General features: G+C 35.0%; 1 protein-coding gene across 4 annotated transcripts in view; it reads right to left on the bottom strand.

Annotated features, from left to right (window-relative positions):
• Positions 1-23572, bottom strand: part of LOC116772011 (protein dead ringer) — a 66128-nt gene that overhangs the window by 2150 nt on the left and 40406 nt on the right. For 3 of the 4 annotated variants that reach the window (XM_061528325.1, XM_061528328.1, XM_061528329.1), the window contains 4 exons: positions 21070-21142; positions 2086-2269; positions 676-817; positions 219-435 (listed from right to left, as the gene is read on the bottom strand). In XM_061528325.1, the coding sequence (XP_061384309.1) occupies positions 219-435; positions 676-817; positions 2086-2269; positions 21070-21142 (616 nt within the window). The remainder of the gene's footprint in view (positions 1-218; positions 436-675; positions 818-2085; positions 2270-21069; positions 21143-23572) is intronic. The other variant, XM_061528327.1, reaches the window with a different exon arrangement.

Here is a 23572-nt window from a genome sequence, read left to right as displayed (position 1 = left end):
CACCCGATACTCGAGGAGAGTAAGAGTGTGTAGCGGCGTTCAGAAAGTTCTTAACTAGAAATATAACACTTACGAGGACTTTTAATAAAAATGGTCCAAGATTTACACCTTGCACAAAAGTTTTATTACGACCTGAATATTTTTAATTAATTCAAATTATATATTAACGTTTTATAATACTTATATTATTAAACGAAATCTAAATTGCGATAACTAACAGTACATACCGTTCCTGATCAGCTCGCGCTGTTGTTGTATCATCTTCATGTACTCTCTCACGCGGTACTCTATGTCGTGCTGCGATATGTGGGGGGCGTGAGGGGGGAGAGGCGGCAGCCGGGGGACCCCCGCGACCCCGCCGCCGAGAGACAGAGACAACGGCTGCATGTGCTGAGACAACTGGGCTAAAGATGCTGGAACTCTATTGAGAGGAGGCTGGAAAAGTATTATCAATATTAGACAAAGCTGATCGGTTCGTCATGTGAGTAGCAACAAAAAGAATACATAAGGTTCTGGTCCTCTGTATCATGGACATTCAAGAGATCGTATTGATAAAGGAATATTTGGAGCAATTTGTAAATATCATGGTATTGAGAAAATTTTATATGAACAGTGGTAAATTATGTAATTAAGCATCGATGTAAAGTGCTTTAGATATTGACAAATAATGTTCACCATAGCTAAAGCTGCCTGGGCATCGTACTGTCCCGAGGCGCGGCGTCCCTCTCTCTTGTTGCCTTCTATAGCTGCGTCCAACTCGCTCCGTGTTGACAGATTCTTTTTCTCGCACTCATAATCATACAGATACTTCATATACCTGGAATAAAATTGTTATTCTATTCAAAATTCTTTAACATTGACATTCAAGAACGTGATCATCTCGAGCATTCTCACGTTTATACATTTGCATAATACCCTCAGGCCATTACTCACAACCAATAAATATAACAAATGAAATATTACGTATAATTGTTCCATCATAAGGATATCTTCTAAAGCGAGTGATGTAAGTCATAGTTATTTTAATGTACCTATTTAGTGACACCGAAATACTACACCAATAAATCATGAAGGAACTCAATCATCGCACATTCTTAATCCCATTATATGTGGAGTCGATTTTTATAAGTACTTTGTCAACCATTCGGGACCATAACTCATACGAAACGTTCGTATATTTAATGTCGCACACAATGAGACGGACAACGCTCGACCTCATAAAAAGTCGGCTACCTTTTCACGAGCTGGAATGAAAGAACCGAATGACGGATCATCATTAACGCTATAACCGAATTGTGAATTTTAATGACCGTCCCGTAGATTAGAACGGATAGTTTAGATCAAACAACTCCAAGTATCACCGCGAATAGTTGTGTAAATATTTTGGCACGCTACCGCCCGAGAAGTGGGAAGATACGACAATCGTCAATTAACGTCTGTTTCGACGTCACGAAATGCGGAACATCGTTCGCCTTAAACTAATTTAACAAGTCATTAATACGCTAACCCTTAGCGGCGATGGTACAGCTTTGTGCTGTTCACGACACAGGATCCAACATTCAGACGAACTATAAATACATTGTGATGTAAAAACGTCAACGCATTTGAATCAGCTTAAATGAAGAACGGGGTAATTAGTAATCATCATAGGTTGCGTTCAAAATCCGTGTCGTGCGTAACGGTGCACAGTCTGAATTATAATAACACCTTTATGCTGACCGACAAAAGGCGAGGTGAAGGAACTCGAGATAAATGAGAAATTATATCGGTTGAGATGAACTAAGGAGTTATTAATTATGAAGATGTCATATTGTCGCGACAGCCGCTCACGTAGTCTATTGTGAGGGGAGCTTTGTCTAGCGGTCGTGAGAGACGCTCGGTTATAATGACGGTGTGTCCGAAACGGTGGGGCTCCTGAAGGACCACACGTCGACAAAACACTTTGATATGAAATAGTGCAGAGAAATCTAAGAAACATGTATCATATGACGACTACCAAGCCCAAAAAATTGAGAATTTTTGCTACCAAGCCCAAAAAATTGAGAATTTTTTGGGCTTGGTAGCTTAAAAAGATCTTTAACTCACTGTGTGCGTAAAGTGAAGGCGGCTGAGGTGATGGACGATGGAAGTCGCAGACCCTTGATGATCTCTTGCCAGAGCTTCTTGTTGATGACCTCCACGAGACCGCCGCGAGCGATCACCAAGTTGTACAGCTCGTAGAGATCAAGAACAGACTTGGCCATGATCGGCAGTCTATTGATAGGAGTGCCTGAAACAAAAAACATTATTCCACTTTTATGATAGTCCCAAAAAAACTTAATATCACTGTTTGATCAGCAGCGATGGAACAAGTCCAAACTTTCAGGCACATAAAATCCTTGCAACATATAATATAAACTTTATAAGTGTACCATATACAGCTGTAAAACCTCCACATGGGCAAGGGCTGTGAAGTTACAGCGTGTTAAATCGCAACGCATCGGACTACCAATGATTTATGTGTGCGAGCGAGTCAGATCGAGCGTTTACGAGGAACGGATTTAGCGCAGGCGGTGTGGCCGCGGAAACGAAGTAGCGTTTGTTACTTGATTTACTGTAATTCGGCGGTAAACGTAATGACGTGACGAGAAATAGGCAACATCCCGAGTTGTGTAAGTACCGAGTACACGCCTTTATGAGATAACAAACAACGTGTTACGGAATTTTATTTATGTTGAGTTATACCGACGATCACATTATAATATGCGTTATAATGAACACGGTTAGATTAATGATACGAGAGTTAATAACATGTGACTGTTTAAAGTCGAGTGGCAAGCGTTTCAATTCACGCTGCCAATAAAAAGCTCGCGACTGTACTTTTATTGATGAACGCGAACATTAGCAAATACCGAGGAGCTATTTGTCAATCCGTCTTCCAGGCAGTTAATCATCCGGTTATCCTTGGGGGTTGAGGGTTTGGGGGTGAGGTGGGGGGGTGTACGTCACCCAGCCGAAAGATTAATTGCTGTGCTTATGTCTAAGCGGAGTAAATTGGGCCAAATGAAGCGTGTATTGGGAAATGTTAAATTAATGGAATAACAATGCTCTGGGTCTGTTCGTATACCCATTGTTATGTAACAATGTACCGCTGTATGTACTCGATGTTTATTTATTTACGACAGCGAGGTGTTAAATATGTAATTTAACACAGTGGCTGTAAATCGGCTAAGCTTATGCGCGGTAAATTATTATATGTGGCTATGTGGTTATTGATGGAGATATGTACGCCGATTATATAACTCGTGTATTTATTCGTTCTATTATACACCATAGTACATACACGGGTCAAGTGTTGATGTTAGATGTGTGTAATTCAACTGAACCTAAATCGTTATAAGTAACAGTTATTTAAGGAACATAATTGGTAAATTCATAACAGTATTTCTTACAGACTCCGGATACCCTTCCACGACATTTTATCGTCACCTGTTCAGATCATAAACTTTTACTGACACAAACTTTGTTGCTTTGACGTTACAAATGAAACAAACATTTCACTGTTATATGTTTTAAATAAATAACAATCCATTATATTTGTCAGAATTAAAGGAGTCTCATAATAATGTACATAGAAAATGTAATTTTTTTGAAACAGCTATCTATCAATTATAACATCGAGCTCGTTTTGTGTATGAAGCCTTGAATTTTTATTTATGAATTTTCGAAATTCAGTCATTCAGTTTTGAGCTTTTCCCGAACACGCATACGTACAGATACTTTAAATAAAAATTTCTTGATCTCAAATTAATATTAACATTTTCTTCTTACTTATACTATATACCACGAAGAACACAAACTAAATCAACTATTGTAAATTAAATATATCATTGATTATGTCGTTGTTACATTTACTATACTATTAAAAGTATGGAATTACTTTGTTTAGCTAACTCTATATTAAATATGTTCGAGGTAAGAAATAAGAATAACAGTCATAAGATTATAAAACGTAACAAATTATATTGAACATAGGTCAAAGACGATAATATGCAGCAAAGTGTTGAAAGTGTACATTATAATAGAAGCACTTCAACCATAATGGAGTTAGAAGAAATTTCAATGAAGAACATACAATTGCGCGCCATTATCCTCTGAGATAGGGCACGATCTGTCCTAACAGCGGCCGTGGAGTATGCTATCACACGAATAGTACCGATCCCGTTATCCGTCTATATAACAAGCAACGAGCAACGAGAAACCGTGGACAAAAGCTATTGTTTATGAAAGCAATCACCCCAATAACCATTTCCACAAACCGCCTTCCCCAGCGGAAAACGCGCGATTCGATGCGCATGCGACACAACACACACGCTATTTGCATAACCCACCAGTACAAAAACACACGCACACGACTCTACATTTAAACCGTAATTTATGACGTATGGCCAATCGCCGACAGAGCCGATCTAATCGTGCCCAATTGTGACAAATTATTGCTTTTCCTACGAAACCTTACGCTAAATATGCATTATGAATTTCACTTTATGAACCCGACTTTTATGGTGCCTCGAATAGAATGAATTCCGTCCGTACAATGAGCTACACTGTTGCATTTTTATCGATTATTCTCACCTCACTCGATATTTATTGGCAATCGATGTCGCTTAGAAAGACGAACTCTTTGTTAGCGAAGCATGCAGCTCTCGTAAATCGTTAAACTAACGCCCCCGAAGTCGCGTCGCTGATAAAGGATTGTAAATTATGTTCAGCTCTTTAATCTGCTTACGTTTTACATTAAAAACCCTATAGACCCAAAATTTTATCGACCGCTCAAAGTATGAGTTTTCTCCGCTTCAAAAATACCACAGTTATACATATAATATATGGGACTGAATTATCAAGTGAGGAGTACAGTGAATGTTATGTAATTGGCCTATCGGATTCCACCCGCTGTCGGCTATACAAGCGATAATCGATCGAATCGACGCCAAACGCCTACCGCTTATCGAGAGTCGTATCAAGGCCCGCAATGCCGCTACCCCGCAGTCGCCCAATGCCGAAGCTCGTTCAGACGAAGCCGGTCCCGTATTGGTCTGATACGCTTTTGATTGCGCCGCCCATAGAGATTCCTGACTCTATCAATCACAATTACTACTCACAGCTGATTCCCAACGTAAAGCCGTGCGATTCTGAGCCCTTTTCGACTAACGCGAACTGACATCTCACACGGCTCACCTCGGAGAGGCTGTCCAGGTAATTATGACGTTTAACAATGACATAGGAAAAGCCGGTGAAAGTTAGTTATACAAGGTCCCGATGTATTGGTTTATAAATAGAACGAATAGCGAGGAAACTACAGCTGATGCGGCTGTAAAATGTTTACGATTTAAGATATAAATTATTTTAATGCGACAAACATAACCGCATCAATCCATGTCCATATTAAAATAGACATCGCAAGTGTTACTAATGGCAACACCAGAAATGCTGGATACATGTTTTATATAGAGTTTTTTAAAGATTTTTTATTTTAACTAACTAGAAACTGCTCATGGACTCATAATTCTTTTAATATGAGATGCTAATAGATGGAAGTAAATTTTCTTTTATTTAACGAATATTAGGGCAATAAATGACAGCTATCCCTTGTTTACACCGTCGTTTCGAGTTTATGTGAACAGAATTTATTGCTTTGGCCGAAGTGAGGTTTTAATTTAGAAATACGATCACATTCGTGTTAATATCCAAGTTTTATAGCACTCCGAGTCCGGAGACCGCTTGTCTAAAAACGATAGCTTCCCTCGGCTGCAATTAGTAGGAACGTTCGAGTGCTCGCCTAAAATATAAAATGCAATACCCGATAAGGCCGAAACGTCAAAAAGTTAAGTTTCCATATAACAATCCGACGAGTTAGTGCGAGTCATAGTGTATTTATTGCTAGTAGTACAAATTCCGAGATACGGAGTGAGAATGACATAAGTCCGAGGATACAACGATCAATCACGAGGGGAGCAGTAAACTTGAGAACAATCCAGCGTAATTCCGTCTGAGAGACATTAAAATGGCAGCCGCCCTATCCGGCGCAACATTGTTGGGAACGTGTGAGCACACAATAATACTTTCTTATTAGAATCACTCGCGAAACTGACAGTTTTATAACGTGAGTTTAAAAACGCGATTAAACGTGAGATATTCGACACGGGGCTTTTAATGTATATGAAATATATTCTGACGTGAGAATATCCGAGGCGTCACAGAAATGCAAAACCTTACCGTAATATCACATAAATCATTTATACGGATGCCAATCAAACTGTGCAGTATATTTAAGTATTGTATCGCTTAGTGGAATTCAGGAGGCCATTCCATGTAATTGGCAATCATTCAGAAAAGAATATTCTCTCGCTCCAACAATCAAGACAAAGGCGGCCGATAGTACCTACAGGCAAGCCATTACAGGTCAATACCCATTATTATACGATATTTTCGCGAGCACGGCCCTCCGATATCCCTTACACTCACATGAGACGGCAAATATCTGTAATTAAAGGTTGTAAAGTTGATTTACAACTGGGGCCCGAGTATCGAACCCCGAGGAACGCCTCAACCAATCGTCTCTCGCAACACAACGGCTCGTATCAATTTATTAGAAATGAATGAAAATCGTCATTGCGGTGGCTCCGGTTGGGTTATAACGGTCGTGCTGCGGTCGCGGGTCTCATCTCCACCCCGCCAGCTCGCGGTGGATAGTATCGAAGGCTGAGTATGGTTTACGATCACCGCGGGGACGGTAACACCGGCAATAAAATCGCAACAATGGAAACGTCGGATGCGGCTAAAGGCGACGCAACTCACTCGCGTCGTTGAGATGAATACAACAATGGCATCCTCGAAGCGGTGGCGGCAACTATCGCTCGACATAAAGTCTAACACACTCACAACAAAAGCTAGTCGGCCGTGTGAAGGAACGACCAATATTACTCTTGTATTACATTCTCTGTTTGTTTAATGCATCATGATATATTAATTTATAGTTTTTATTATATCACATTAAACGGCACTTGTCGGATTATATTTTACGTGCCTCTTCAGTATCATTACATTGTATTAATTACGACTTATAATATCTATCTTTTGTTATCGCGAGACGTACCTATACTTATTTTTATAGCCGACGTTCGTCCTTTTCAAGAATCGTAAAATATCATTGGTAACCTTTAATTTTCTTTATAACTTTTTTTGTTGCAAAATAATGTTAATAATCCCCACAATACAATGTTGATAGATACATTTTGTTGCGGTATATTTCCAGTGAAATAACATTAATATTATTGTAAGCGAATCATTAAAGTATTCACACATTGTTAGCTGCGGGTACGTAATATATTTATTTGTAATAGATGCTATTCATTATTTAACGAATACCGTCTTGTATTTTTATATATTCTACGATCTTAAATGAAGGTGTCGAGACACTGCCACCGCGTTTCGGCTCTGCCCGTATTTGAATGACAATTTAAATAACAAAATGTGTCCCGGTCGTGACGAATCACTATTTAAGTCCTCGCATCGCCATTAAATAGTGAATTGTTACGAACATCACAATACTAACATGTGTATTAATATCAGACGCGTTTAACAAATTTTTTTGAGACGTTAAATAAATTTTTAATTCGTATGATATAAAAATTATTTCGTTCCTTTCCTTTCTATATTTCGTTACATCTGCAATAAAGAAACAAAACGAACAGAATATTCGTCGGTCATTGTAATAGATGAAACTAAATTATCATTAAATCAGTAGAAAAAAACATAACCAATTTTAATTTATTGTGAGACAAAGCGTTATAACACATAATGGAAATAAAATAATCCGTGGCTGCAACAAAAAACATACAATAGAGTCAAAGGGCAGCCACAATGGTTGTACAACGATGAGCGACTCTGCCTCTTAGATATAACAAATAAATAGTTACAATGCAGCATTAGCATAAGCGGCCCCACTCGCTGCAACTCACTGACTGACTGTGAAGGGTCAATTTGACATTTTCACATAACATTCAAATTATATACTTTCTAGTTAACAATGGACGCGGTGTGATTTATGTGTTGGAAGTGTCCCGGCCGAGATTTTACGACAATTATTCAGTTTTCAAAACAAAAATTACTTCGAGTCATCACACACGCTTAGTTTCATGTGATCTCTCTGTTAATTTTGTTGGTAACTTGTTCGGTAACACAAAGTAACTGACTAACGAGTATTCTGCGTTACGCGAATAAGATTCCAATAGCAATCTTATTAGAAATAGATTGCTTGTGATTGTATTGATTCAAGAATCGTATGAAATAGTAAATGAAGTTCTTAATTAATTTAGTTTTATATGATATATATATGAATTAATAAATATCACGATTTTACCAAAAAAAAATTATCACCTCACGAGTACTAAGATCTAAAGGAAATTCTAATAAAAATGTTACCCGCAAAAAGTCCCGCCCCGATCAAGGGCGGGCGGATATCAAAGGCGCCGCCTACAACCAGCATTAGATGAATATTATAGTGGAAATATATAGAACTGTAGAAGTGTATAGTTCAATGAAATACGTAATGTAAGTTGACATAGCCTTTTATGAAAGAATAAGGTCAGGTGACATCCGTGAGAAAGACATACATACAGCGGAAGTTAGATATGTAACTTCCGCGGTATGTACGCCTTTATATATATACATATACACAGAGCTGATAACGAGTTTCCGACAGTATTTAACTTAAGACACCAAACAATATTAGCAATACCAAATGAATTACGAGAATATTAAAAAATATCCAAGTTGTAAAACAGAAATTTAAGTCACTTTATATTACATAACAAGGCCCGTTCTATCGTTCCGTTAGTTTACGAGATTAGCCGAAACAAACTGAGATACAGACGGACAAACAAACAATAATTTTAATCAACGTTATTTTGGTGTGTATCCCAAGCCTATTTTAACATTGAAAACCAGTTCCGTTGGTATTTACTTAAATTTATATATTTTTTACAATTTGTCATACGTCGAGCTTGAAGCTGACAGAAATGTCATCCAATTACACAATGAAATAGAAATAGTTGTATTGTATTTAATGAAATCACGGAACGGAAGAGCTGTCAACGCTATTATAAATATATTCTGGTCATTGCTCGTTAGTGGGGGGATAATTTAGCGTCATCCATCAAGCTTGACCTCCTTACCGCTCTCAATCAGTGGGTATCTAAATACTCTTTATTTCGGACGATTCGTCCATTGTGGTCTCGTAGAATCTGATCACCATACGTATTGTATTACAGATGTCACTGCTTGTATTGCACTATCCATATATAATTCACAGAATAAAAAATTAAAAAAAAAAACTTCAAGACTGCGCAGCCATCTTGGAATCTAGTTGTAGTTGTCTTAATTAGTTTTCCACACCCACGTGCGAATGCCATCCCAGTAATCGATCGGCATCGCGACCAGCGTCAGATATAAATGATTTTTCACTGTTATTTAAGTCACTGACGAGTGATGCGACCGCTAATTGCCATCTAACGAGCTATAACTGTGTATCGAGCTGACCGAGGAGTGACGCCCTTTATTTCATAGATTCTATTCTCGGTTAGGAAATGGATACGAGACGAATGTTACGGAAAAACCACAAGACACCAAACTATATTTAGATTATATATATATAAAAACATTGTAATGTCACACCGCGTCCAGGAATATTGATTTCAATGTGCATTACAACGAATATTATTAAGAGAAATTTAAAACAACGTCAAACACAATCTTAACGTGTACGAGATCGAAATATATAGGAAAATAGAAAAACCCAATGATATGGTTATGCTGCAATAAACAGCTTTACTAATCAGACGTGGCAGTGGCGTCTTCAAAGCGCTTACGTTCAAAATTTAATTTTGACTGACAACAAAATTTCAACAAAGAAAATATTTGTCGAATCATAAGAAAGGTTACTTTATATGATTATTCTAGGTAATTAATTTTGGTAGAGGCGATGTGAGCGGTAGCGGATATAGGATTTAATTTCGACACAGTCAAATATGAGGTGTCGGTGCACGCTGGCGGGCCCTTGTTAGCACCTCGGACACCTCGATACGATCGATTAGGCCCGCGGCCGCTAACATTCAATTATTTATTTATCCGTAATTAAGCCGAGAGTTACGATCCCGGGATTTACGAGGACCGGATGACCTATCAGATACACCTCTGTATAGATACGATGGATTACAATTAGATTATTTGTGTGAATAGTGATGGGAATAAAACAATTAACACTGTTTCACAACATAGATAGTTATCGATACAAGTTTACCATTAATAACGTATTTATCGTAGTATCGACAGCGATTTTATCGCGTTTCGTTACCCGATAAGCCGGCCCGTCACGAGGCCAATTTGCTCTTGCTCATAAATTACTTTATTAAAATAAATCAACCGGTTTATTGTTCTCTTCTCGCCTTATATTTCGTTGTTTTGTTGTTACTTTTGTTACTTTTGTTACTCAACACATATCGATACTGAATCGTAAACTTTACAGTCTGTTTTCTGAATTGAACGTCAAGGAATAAATCAATGATAACAATAACATTAATAATCTATTTCGTATAGTTTTTATTATAAATGATATATTTAATTTAATACGGTCAATGTGAAAGCTGTTTTATAATGTTGACTTGTAGCTTCATTTTTAATAGAATACATTCATAACCTAGGCGAAGATTTATTTGATTTCAATTATTGTTACTGTACTTAGTACGACTCGAACCACGAGCCCCGAGGTGAGAGAGCCCAGGCTGTTACTCATACTATATTAGATACAACATAAATAAGATAGCGAAGAACACATCAGAGCTTATTATGGGTGATATGAAAAATTGCTCGCCCAACATACACCGGGACGCAATTAGAATGAACATAAAACGCAATGCAAACTCGATACAAAGCAATTGTTGTTGGAATTTTGCAAATAAAAAAACAGTGAAAACTTAGCTTTAATTTACTGATTGTAATAAATTATTTATCTATAACATCGACGCGTGACAGTTAGGATAAAGGCGCGAAACTCAAAAAGTTAAATACGTTATTAATAAGTTATGTTTTTAATTATAAGTCGATTTGGTTTTATTTATACGTATAATATTATAAAGCCCCGCGGCGAGGACGGTGCCGGCACAACAATAAAATATATGTGCCCAATGAATAAATTCGATTCATAACGAGAATTATTAAGTGTGGCATTCCTGTTCCGATAACTATGTGTTGGTAAAGACGGGCTAAACTTAAAACATTCTTACTTGTATACTTCATATTATAAGTTCATTATCATTAATATGAAAATGACTTCCTTTGAACACGCCTTTCAGTAAAATATATTTTCCAGAAGATATTTAATAATATTTATATGACAGTTTAAATTAAGTCATTAATATACAAATCTATTATGATTTTTAGTTACAATATCTTCATAGAAATATTACAAGCATAGGATATTAGAAAAAAGATAGCGTGAGTAATGCGGATACTGTTCAAATCATGTGACAGAGCAAAAATACGTGACACGAGAGAACGTAGATCTGGCAAACGCCCGGAACCACGGATCATGAAATAAAGAAAAAATAAAAACGATTTCTAAACGCGTAGCGACATCAACGTTCACAGCGAATGATTGACATTCTCATTCTACACCGACGATGACATTTATGTGAAAATATAAATAAGAGCGTTCAGAAATAATAATAAAAAAAACGTTGAGAAACAACGTCATTTATTCAAATGATTTTCGAAATCTGACGAATTTGTTAATTGATGTTGAGGTCCTGTTACGTCTGGGTCACCCGCCAAAATACCGACGAACACGACACTTAAATGGGTCAATGCAACATTGTGACCTCTATCGTATAACAAATGCACCGAAAGTTATTAATCAATTTTTATAACATCGTAAAACCACGGCGGGATTAAGGCACTCGAAATCATATTTTTATGGGGTTTAAATCCGAGGTTATGCTGAGATTTTTATTAAAGCTGTTCATCGGCGTTACCAATTTGTTTCGACTTTGATTTACGATTGTAATGACGCGCTAGACGCGCCTCAGACGCCGCGACGCTGGACGGTGTGTCACTGGCCTAAGAATGTTCTGCAAGGAACACTCGTATAGTACAAGGAGAATACACATTAATACAGAACACAAAAGTACGCTGAAAGAATACTGTTTGCGACGTCTCACTGAACTTTCTCATGTCTCTATTCAAATTTTGGAGTTAGTAACTTCTTTAAAATACTTTAAAGACTCGCTAAGTTTCTTATCTATTTAAAGTTATAACACACATACATTAATCTACCAAGATAAATACTTTATCTATGGAAACAACACCCATTGAATATCCAGTTGTAACTTCGCTAGCCGATATGCAAAAAAAAACTCATTGAAATGTTGCCTTAAAAAAATATGCCGTTTCGAGTAACAATTAATGTTAATCGATTTCCACTATCGTACAGGATCTCATTTAACAAATCATTGGTACTCGATCGAAATACCATCTCAATACGATAAATGAAAACTATATTTAAAATGCCTAAAACGCTATCACAAGTTAATTTCATCAAGCGAAACCACCCTAATTAGTTTACCCACGGGCATCTTGATTAGTGACTTATATAAATAATCAGTTTTATTCCGATGTAAGTCTCATTCGCTCAACAAGGACATGAATATATTAAAGGAATCAATCAAACGTTACAGGAGTATCCGCCGGCCGGTATCGCGCGTCGCTGCCGCAACTCCGACACCCCGTAAATTCTTTGATACGCAGCACCGATGGAATCGTAATCCGATATGCGCATCCCGGGTTTATTTATCGCGAAACGCGACTATACTCCCGCACGTCCATCATACGGACAGTTCAGAGAAACGGCAAGATTAATTGTATTTCGTTTGAGTCATCAAAATAATTAGAATGACGCTATTTTCGTATGTGATGCTAATTTGACAGTCGTCGCGGGAGATTCCGTATTTCTTGTTACTTTGATTGCTGCTTTGTTTTATTTTATTTTAATATTTTATAAAGCACGCGATAGGCTAACATATGTAGCGCACGTGTCGAGATATTATTATAACGAATAATTAACAGGCTATCACGAAATAAAACAACAGCAACGGAATCCGCAATCGACGATATTATGAAACGATTATTGGCACAGATCCAGACAATAGATGGCGCTGTAAAACTAAATAGTTTAAAATATTACACGATGTTCACCAACCGGTTTATTGTAGGAATATTTGATTCAAACTTCTGAGAATATTATTTAATACACGGTAGTTAATATAAAAGCGACCGTCGACCGCTATAAACGTGTTTGATTAGTATCATTCAACGTAACAAATGTAACTACGGTATGATCAAAGAGATCACTGAAGCGGATCACGACGCTGGCTTTAGAAGACCTAGATGATAATAAAACTACTTAGCACTGCCAAAACTACGTATTAAAAGAAAATATCTAGACTTCAATGAAGTTCTTATCCGATTAAAATATATAAATATAGGTAAATATTTATATATAGAATTCATTATTATTATAATGTACGTATTGATTTATATAACCAAGTATACTACGATGATTTGAACAATGACTGTGTCTGGAGGGAAGCCAACTTCCAATAATAAACAGCCTTCGCCCGCCATTATTATATACATATGAAAAAAATCATGTCTCATTGTTATTATTATAAATCTACCATAAAATATAAACAAGCTTGTATATTCATGAATAGGAAGTTGTCATATAAATCGATAGCAATATTTATTATTTAGTATATAATAAAGGAACGAGAGCTAAAACAATTCAGAAGTCTATTTCCATAGCCGTATAATAATTTAAAAGCAATTAAGTGGCGAGTGCGTCTGAATGATGTTAAGATCTGTGGACACGTTGTGACACAGCATGATTAATGGGTGAATGTTGCCTCCGCCTGATATTATTTATAGAGGGCAGGGGACGACGTCAGAGAGAAATAGGCCACTGGGTCTATACATTTGATCAATTAATTCTATTAAAACAATGAATTAAGATATAAAATTATATTTTCACCGACTTCCAAGTGAATAAGTAAATATATATATATATATATTTAATTTCAAATCTTTCAAAGAAGTTTATAATAGGATATATCAATGTTTTTTTTTTATTGAAACGTAACACTGGTTTCTTTATTATCTTTACTTGGACTCTTAGAGAGCTTTGTAATTGTATTAAATTACGTATAATTAAGTGATTATCGCGACCATCGCAGTCTGGAATCAGTTCACGAAACACATTTAATATATTTAATGTGTGTTTTAGCACGTTTTCAACAATTCATATAAAAATAGGAATACAAATTCATTAATTATAACAGCTGGTAGCGCAGACGTCCCTCGATGCATATCTTATTACAAATTGAATATAAAATAAATGTTATTTCATTTTAAATATATGTAATAATGTTTTGTTTCGATACTGTTTTCGTTATTATAAAAATCTTCAAAAAAAGATGGATACTTCATGTTTAATTAACTTGGTCTGATTGACTTCAATTGAAACCTCAATACAACTTATCTAATAGCTCTCTTATAATGAAAATCCTTTCCAAATCGCTTAGCGCTTAAGAATCTGTGACGAAACTAAATTTTCACTTTATTTTTTTTAATCTGTGATTAATAGTACCTTGTACTTTTTGAAGGCAGTCCAAACAAACTTAAGTGATCATGACATTATGTTTCGATCGTAGTCATTAAATTATATGATAATATTTTATCTCATTATTATTATTATTTATGAGTAAAATCATAAAGGTTTGCAGTTGCAAGTCAAATGACGAAAACTGCACATTACACTTGGAATTAATTTGAAATAACTTATTTATTAGACTATTTACATTTAACAAAAATATGTATACATGTGATGTGTTTTCTTGAGTACAACTTTATTAATAAAATAGCGGACGAATACGAGTTTATTAACTAGTGTATATATTCCTTCATCCGACTTTTTAAACATGTGTCAATTAACAGTGCGCTAATTATTTCATTATTCAGTATATTTTCTTTAACCTTTCACATAACAAGTTAAATCAAATCAATTATTCGCAACAATGTCACCAGCACTTCAAGTTATTTCCAACGAGTGTTGCCACTCACGATACTTCCATTGTTACTCTCATTCGTTTGAATTCCCTCAAACTTAATAATCTTAAAGCCAAAACATCATTAAATTCTATACTTCTATTTTCTACTTGAAATTTATTTAACTAAATTAGTGTAAAGTGAAGCTATTGAATTTTAGGAAATTTTTATTGCCATAGCATTGAGTGATTTCGATTCTCGAATATTCTGCATAATGGCGTGAGTCATTTTTTTCCTATCTCAGTACTGTCTCCGATTCAGGTAGACGTAATAAAACATTTACCCGACAACAAAAAATATACATTTCAAAGCAATTAACTTGAAGTAAGCCCGGCGTCAGACAGATTACAAAGACTTATCACTTTTTTTGCTAACCGTCCTTGTAAATTTAACCCTAAATATAACAAAACAAGATTACTTTCTGTTCGTATTATCATTCAAGTGTTGGTGGTCATGTTTGTTTTGGATAGCATATTGATCGCAAATACCTCTGATGAAACTGGAATTATTACTTTGAAATCACATCAAATATTAATTTGAGATCAAACTCGATTGGCTGTTATTACGAACGGGTGAATTAATTTTGACACTTATTATTATGGTAATAAGATCTATAAAACTGATTCTGGGGTAAGGCAGATGTGTCGCGCGACAAAGTAAGTCGTACGTGCCTGTCGCGTAAACAAGGTATATGTGTGGGGCCGACAACAATAGCAAAAGCGCAATTTGTGATTCGACTCTATAATAACCCATAATTGGTTACAAAGAGAAAACTCACCCGCCATTTTTGCTAATTCGGTAACCAAGAATGGAAGTCGTGTTTGACCGTCACAATACATCGGCAACATTGTTATCATCGTAATTATGATCGATAAAGACTATTCTTTAAGTCCACGTGTAATTATATTAACGAACTAAACATCTTGAAACCGCTATGCATAGTGCAGAGCAATTTATAAGACGATCAAAAAGAATGTCACAGTCCAGTCGATATTCAAATACGAACAGATATTTCATTGTAACTCGTATCGAATTTACGACGAATATGATTTATGAGGGTATTTGATGCGGATGGACACAACAACAATGGACTCATACAGAATGGTGAAGAAAGAATTGTCGGCCCGAAAATTTTAATATTATAATGCGGTAACACTCCCACTTTTTATAACAAACCTTATTTTTTATGACCTTCATCGTGAAAACAATGAGTTTCTATTATTTGATACACCTTATAAGTAGTCGTTCATGTGACGCGCGACTCAATATATTGAATGAAAAAAAAAAAAAAAAGAATTAGAATTTTAAAACATTTAGGCCCGAGCGGGTTTGAATACGACACCTTAATATAATCGATTAAACACGCGCATACATTGAACAATGCTTTTTGGTGCGAATTAAATTTGGGTTGAATGTGACGGTCATCGACCAAAGATTTTGTGAAGGAATAAAAAATGCTCAGAGGCTTGACACTGAACTTAATTAGTCTTTTACGGACAGGAACGCACAAATTTAACTAATCTGCAATAGAATAAATATGTATATTAAAAAATGTAGATAAATCTTTTATATTAAAGTTAATTTAGCTCATCACTCACATTGAACCGATTAATCAAACCGACCGGTCGCTGGCCATATTGACTTTTATTAATGAACATTAAAAATATGCAAAACGCTCGCAACTAAAAAGGAACAATCCTGGCGGCTCGCCGTTTATGGCGGCCGAATTTGTTAAACAATAAATATTAGCGTCGTAATAATTAGAGGTTGTTTATTAAAACTATATTAAATATGATACATTGTTACTGGACGTAATTTTGATAACGATCACGAATGTAACGTTAATTATAAACAATGTATGTACATCAAAGATCCAGCTTCAATAAAATTTGTTTATGATGAGTTGAAACAAAAGAAACGTTTAAACTAAAATAAATTATATTAATAGAGTCGTAAATGTAGGCGAGACAATTTCGTCAGATTAAAAAGCGAACGGGAATAGAATGGCTTTGATTTATTAATAATCTGTGAGATTATCACTGTGGAATTGGAGATATGTTTTGAAACCGGCCAGCACGAGAACGTTTTAATTATGAAAAATAATTAATTCAAATTTAGAACACGCGAAGCGCAATTCGTGTATTAAAAATGGCGAATAAATCATAATATTACAAACGATCACCTTCAAAAACAAGAAACGGGAACATTCAAAATACATTAAATACAAAATCACCTCTAGCGTTGATTAATACCACTTTTATTTGTAAGAGAACCGTTTGATCCCGACACGGCTCGACCGCGACGTCTGCGCCATTTTTGTTACGGAATAAGACGAAAATAATCGATCATAATCTCAAAGCTATTCAGACTAGCTACTGGATACACTTTATTAAATTCGTGTATCATAATTAACACGACTAGAAAAAAAAAGCAAGGTGACATTTAATTTATTTATATATAGTTTTCATATATTACCAGTACATTTAACCTTCATTTTAATTCATTCAGCTTAAGTTGATACTCGCGTTTTGGTACATATGACGGACGGAAAAATGCAAACTAAGTAATAAATATTTATGATATATTGATAAAATATTTATGTGAATAAAAAGTTTGTTTTATTTAAAGTAAAGCAAAATTGTAGATATATGTACGTGTATTTTAATTTATCCGCCTCCTCTTTCATTTCGTGACCCCGGCTGAATGACTGGCACAACACAGTTATTGGCGCGAGATGACCGTCACAATGTTGCCATGTTATCTACTGACGTTTACCGATTTATTAAATAACTCTCCTACCTACCTATGTTTTGTGTTGCCTGCGTAAACGGTATGTCAAGGGCGGCAGAAATTTAATTTTCATTAAATTTGGCAACACACAAAACAAATTATTTTTTCTACATACAGATATGTATCTTTATTTTTCATATATTGCGACATCAAAGAGCTTCGGTTACAGCAATGACTTCTTCATAATAAGCGTTCAATTTAAGTACATCGATTTAACTGAACGCAACTTTTCCGATATATAAAAAAAATATATATACAAGACTTGTAATAATTGTTCCACGCCTCGAGTCCAATCAATCAATTTTAGATTAACATTCGTAAGTCTAAGCAGACACGAACAAATGGCCGCTAACCCGAAATCGAATTAACAACGACCCTGTTTAAGACACCAATTAAATATCTAACAAAGGTCTTCAATGAGATGATAAAAAATTGATAGATCCACTCTTTAATCTAATCTGTGATCTATTATGTGCGATCCGAAATAAACCTTATGTTAATTAAAATAGGCTTCGTTTTCACTATTATCCTCAGCTAGGATACACGAGAAGGCTGTTGGCACAACATCTTATATCGATTAAACAGATAATTAATCACGGGAAATGAATCCGAATGAGATGTTATTAGTTATACTATACTCGCTATTAACAAGTGAAACAATGACTTTGATTATACAGCGTGTTCACATTATGTTAAACACTGTCTATATAATTATAATTTTGAGAATACTAATTTTTGCTCGCGACTTCGTCCGCGGTAAATTCGGCGTTAGTAATATATGTATAGCTAACCGGGCGAACTCTATTTCGCCGTAGAGGCCATAAATAACCAGATATTGTAATTTATTAAGTATTTTTATTTCTTTTTCGATCGAACAGAATTAAATATCCCATGTCATTCTCCTGGTTCTAAGCTATCTCCTCACCAATTTTCAGCCGTTCTTAAGTTAAAAATAGTGTTACTTACACAATTTTCTTTATATATATTGAGTTATATAACAAACAAAAATGTTGTATCTTTGTTTTATAAATTTTTATTATTATGTATTTTTATTTATATAGATTATTAATCAGTGTGATATCAATATGTTTTAAAAAAATGTATAAGAAAACTTTGTAATATAGAGATATAGACATTTTATCTATTACATGTAATGTTTAACACCCTGTATATAATATTGTTCAGGAGCGGAGCCGTGGCTCGATCAATCAGTTGCTAACGACCTGGTCACGTGGTCAGGATACAAACAAGGGCTATCATCACCCTGTATCACACATATGGCGGCTCATAATGCCTACGAGGGTTTATATTGGTAAAAGCATTTTATACTAACCATATACTTGCCAATAGGTATAAGCCAAATTTAAATCTCTCTAAATTAAGTTTGTGTTTATCTAAAGCTAAGCTATTAAGTTTGTACCTAAAGCTAAGCTTATATCTAAAATGGAAAATATTTCATGGTATTATATAAATTCTATTCAGTATCTTAACGGCATGCACAAAAGGTCGCCGGATCATATTTTATTATAATAATCAATTTTATAACCCATTAAATCATGACGAGGATCCAAATCTGTTCCTATTTTTATAACTGAATAGAGTTCAAAATAAACGTAATATATGAATATTAATTATAATAAACTATTATATTATATTTTAACGATTCGCGGATTTCTATTTAATCGATAAAACCACCCACAGACACATTAACATAATGGCGTCCGAAATTAAACGTCTGAGATTGATTAAAAAGAACAAAATACATCATGGACGGCTGATGAAGATGAAGGGGAGGCGTGACCGTACTTTCATTACTCACTCTCATAATAAATGATAAAACATTATTAATAACAAATCGAATAAATTAATTATAAAACCTTAATCAAGGTTAGGCTGTCTAATGTCTGTGTTTGACTTTCACAGATTAAAAATGCATCCGAATCAAAGAACAGATCATAAAATAACTAAATAAAAAAATCGATTAGCCCGGCTGTTATCGCGTTACGGACGGGAGTTATTGGATTGGTGATAAATTGAATAATAATTTGTTATTTGAGATAAGACTCGGAGCTGGGCGCTAGGATTCATGTTTATAGAGTTAAGGCTGCGAAATGTCGATATCGATAAATGTAGATTTTAATTTTCATCGATGTCTTACACGTCCCTCGTTGCATATGCAATGAATCATTATACCATCAAATAGTTTTACTTAGTTTATAAGGATATAAAAGTTGTTGAATGGTTTTAGAGGACATGTGCTAATTCTTATTTATAAGCAATATTTTATTATCGCATTGGTATTTGTTCGATTGCGGAAAACTGTTAATGTCATATGAATATAATAATTTTATTGCATAAACCTAAAACAGGTATATAAAGCAATAAATGTATTATAATTGCAGAGAAACATCCAAAATTAATAACAGAGTATGTTTAATTATAATTGTATACCTATTTTACGTTAAATGCCTACTAAAAGTTAAATATCGGAATGATGTATCTAACGACAATCACGGCGCCATTTCGACGAAGCTCAATTAAAGACGGAAAGAGATGGACATATAGGCGTTCGGGATGTGTGCGAGCGAGACGGACACAGTTATCAATCAAACGAGAGCTCACGATCTAAATGCTCGCGGCGATTAACAAATATACTTAATTATTCATATTTATACATTTTAATACCATAAAACGTTAAGAAATATATTAAATATAATATAAACAATATAATGTATTGAAATTTAATACAAAATAAAATGCCATTGAAAGCTTTCGTTGAATTGAATTCATAGTTTGACTAATTATATGTAATAGTTCGGGGACGGGCCGCCATCGTCAATCACATGATCTTATCACCTCGCGTCGATCTCGACAATATAAAACCGTTTATATAGATAACCTATATCTGATTTATATCTGAGACCAGCGTAACATGAACCGCAACCTATTGAAACGTCCAACGAGGCGGGTCGAGCTAAATCGGTCGCACAATAAAGCAACATCGTGAAGAGAACATTTGAATCTATGATAAATTACAAGCAATATCAATTGGTACGGAAATTAATATTAATATGTACAACTCACCACGTTTCTGCATGAATGAGAACAAGTCATCGAGGAACTCCTTCCTCTGAGGGTCGTCGCTGATCTCGTACAGCTGTAACAATATATGCAAAATTATAAGGAAGTTATATTAATATAAGGGCTCAATGTATAATGGGAAGTGAACGGTGAAATAGCCACGTGCATTTTCACCCGCATGTCCGGATACATCGTAAGTGCATTTCTATTACATTCATGAATAAACGATGTAAACATTTGAATACCAACGGACACCCTTACCATAGACAACCTAAATCTATACTCGAGTCAGAAACGAAAATATTTAAAAAAAATATGGCCATAGACAATTAATAATTAATATAGCAAACATGAAATCGGACGAGTAAAGTTATATTTTAAATATATCATGTAAATCTTCAAAAGAATCGCAAACGAGTTGGATTAAATAATAGCTCTCGACGATAAAGATACTCGAGACTTCAATACCTACAATCATACAGCGAGCAAATGACACTCGCTATAGCCTGTCATTGAAAATAATTATGCCGATATCCGCTATTTAAATGTACTGGCAATTTTAAAAAACTAGATAAAATTTAAGTTGAATCGTACAAACGAGGCCGATAATTAATATACGCAATAGTGTTATTATTTGACGTTTGAATTCCATAAAGTTAGCATTGTCTGACAACAAATGTCATTGTTAAAAAAAAAAAAACTTAAATTTAAAATATCTCTAATGAGATCTAAGATTTTCGCGAGTTTTATTCATTTAAATGAAACTAGTATTATTCGGATATACTAGGTTCATTTAAATTAAAATATCTCTATATATGTATTTAATAGCCTTTCAGTCGTAGATGAAGATGACACATGCTGCGGTATCTTTGTATATTCTTAACTTCATTAAATGTCGTTTATGCAAATTAATTTCGCACGCCATGACCCGATTGCCGCCAACATTCGTTTAATTAGTGTTCAAATATGAGGAAACAGGAAGTGTCAAATGGAGTTTCGTTGTCAATACACGGCCCAGTTCGCCTTAGCGTTAAGTGCCCTGTAATTGTTAGAAATGCAAATAGTTCGGTGATTGTGAGACGAAGCCTGAACTCTGCCCGGCCATTGTTTGCTTAACGGTTAAAAAAAAATTGTCACATACATTTGAATCATAACGGACGTTTTTTTTACATTTCCGCTTCATATTTAAATCGTATAAGCCTGTTAAAAACTTATTAATAAATCTCTCAGCTGCATTACACATTCCAATTATCTTCATATGTGACGTCATAAAGACTTCAACGTTTGCATCGCGGACAAATTATTGTATGAAACGCTAAGAATATTATCATAACCGGCACTGTCGCCCACCGGCGCGGCACAACACGGCACAACCCGCCACTACACGGCATATCGGCCCAATATTTGAATCACAAAACTCTGTAAGCCGCTTAATCTCTATTGTCATGTGCCAATTACTGACTCTCCCCTTCCGCTTGAATAAATAAATAAACAGTCATATTTGGACGCATCGTTTGACATATTTTTAAAAAACATGGGAATAACGTCAATTATTTAGCTCATATTATTATTTACATAAAATTAATAATAATCGCATTCAACAACTCGTTACAACCTCAAATATTTTATCGTCGGCTTTATAGCCTTGTTTGTAGCTTTCATTGGACGCGGTTTTTACGAAACTTATAATGTAATATGTTACATTCTTTTATAATCTGTGTGAAATACAGATAACATGAAACCCGTGTTACACGGAAATAGAGAATGAATTGTAACGTTTATGACGCGACCTCTTCACATAATAAATATAAATAATATGCATAAACAAGATATAAATCAATTCAAGTGAATTACAGTTAAATAGGACAAGGCATACATTTAATGTTTGCATACCGTTTGATAGACTATTGTGTTGCCAGATCAATTTGGTTTTATGTGTTTTTATCGGACACACTGGCCTTCATTGCGCAATGTATCACAGCAGAATGTTATATGTATTGAAATATCATCGATGTATGCATCACAAGGCCGATGTAACGATACGCGATCTAATATAAGTGTTATGATAATAAAAATTTAATACATCAGCATGAATGGGTGCAACAAATATTTAAAGAACTCAGTTACATATGAACCGCACGCCGCCGCAAGACAATTTTAAATTGCTAGTAATAATTCAACGTGTACTATAAGAGGGATGGGTTTATAAATAAACCTCGCCAGCACTAGTAAGTAAGACAGCGTTTATGGAAATACCATAGATTTACACTTATTGAGTTTGGTTAAATATTGGACTCGATATGCATCGGTTTCGGCCGACGGCTACAGACCGAATGACAGATACCATATATATTATTTATATCATCTGCGTTCTAAATTTGAATTATAAAGACAAAGAGTTTTTATATTTTTTTTTTTTAAATATACATCTCGCTGTTTTTTAAAAATATTTTTTCGTTTTATAGCTAGATTTATATAATATATTTTATTTATATATGCAATACTA

This window comes from Danaus plexippus (genome assembly GCF_018135715.1).
Source record: "Danaus plexippus chromosome 16 unlocalized genomic scaffold, MEX_DaPlex mxdp_31, whole genome shotgun sequence".
In the NCBI taxonomy this organism is placed as follows: domain Eukaryota; kingdom Metazoa; phylum Arthropoda; class Insecta; order Lepidoptera; family Nymphalidae; genus Danaus; species Danaus plexippus.
The sequence above is the reverse complement of the archived record's forward strand: the minus strand, read 5'-3'. Positions and strand labels throughout refer to the sequence as shown.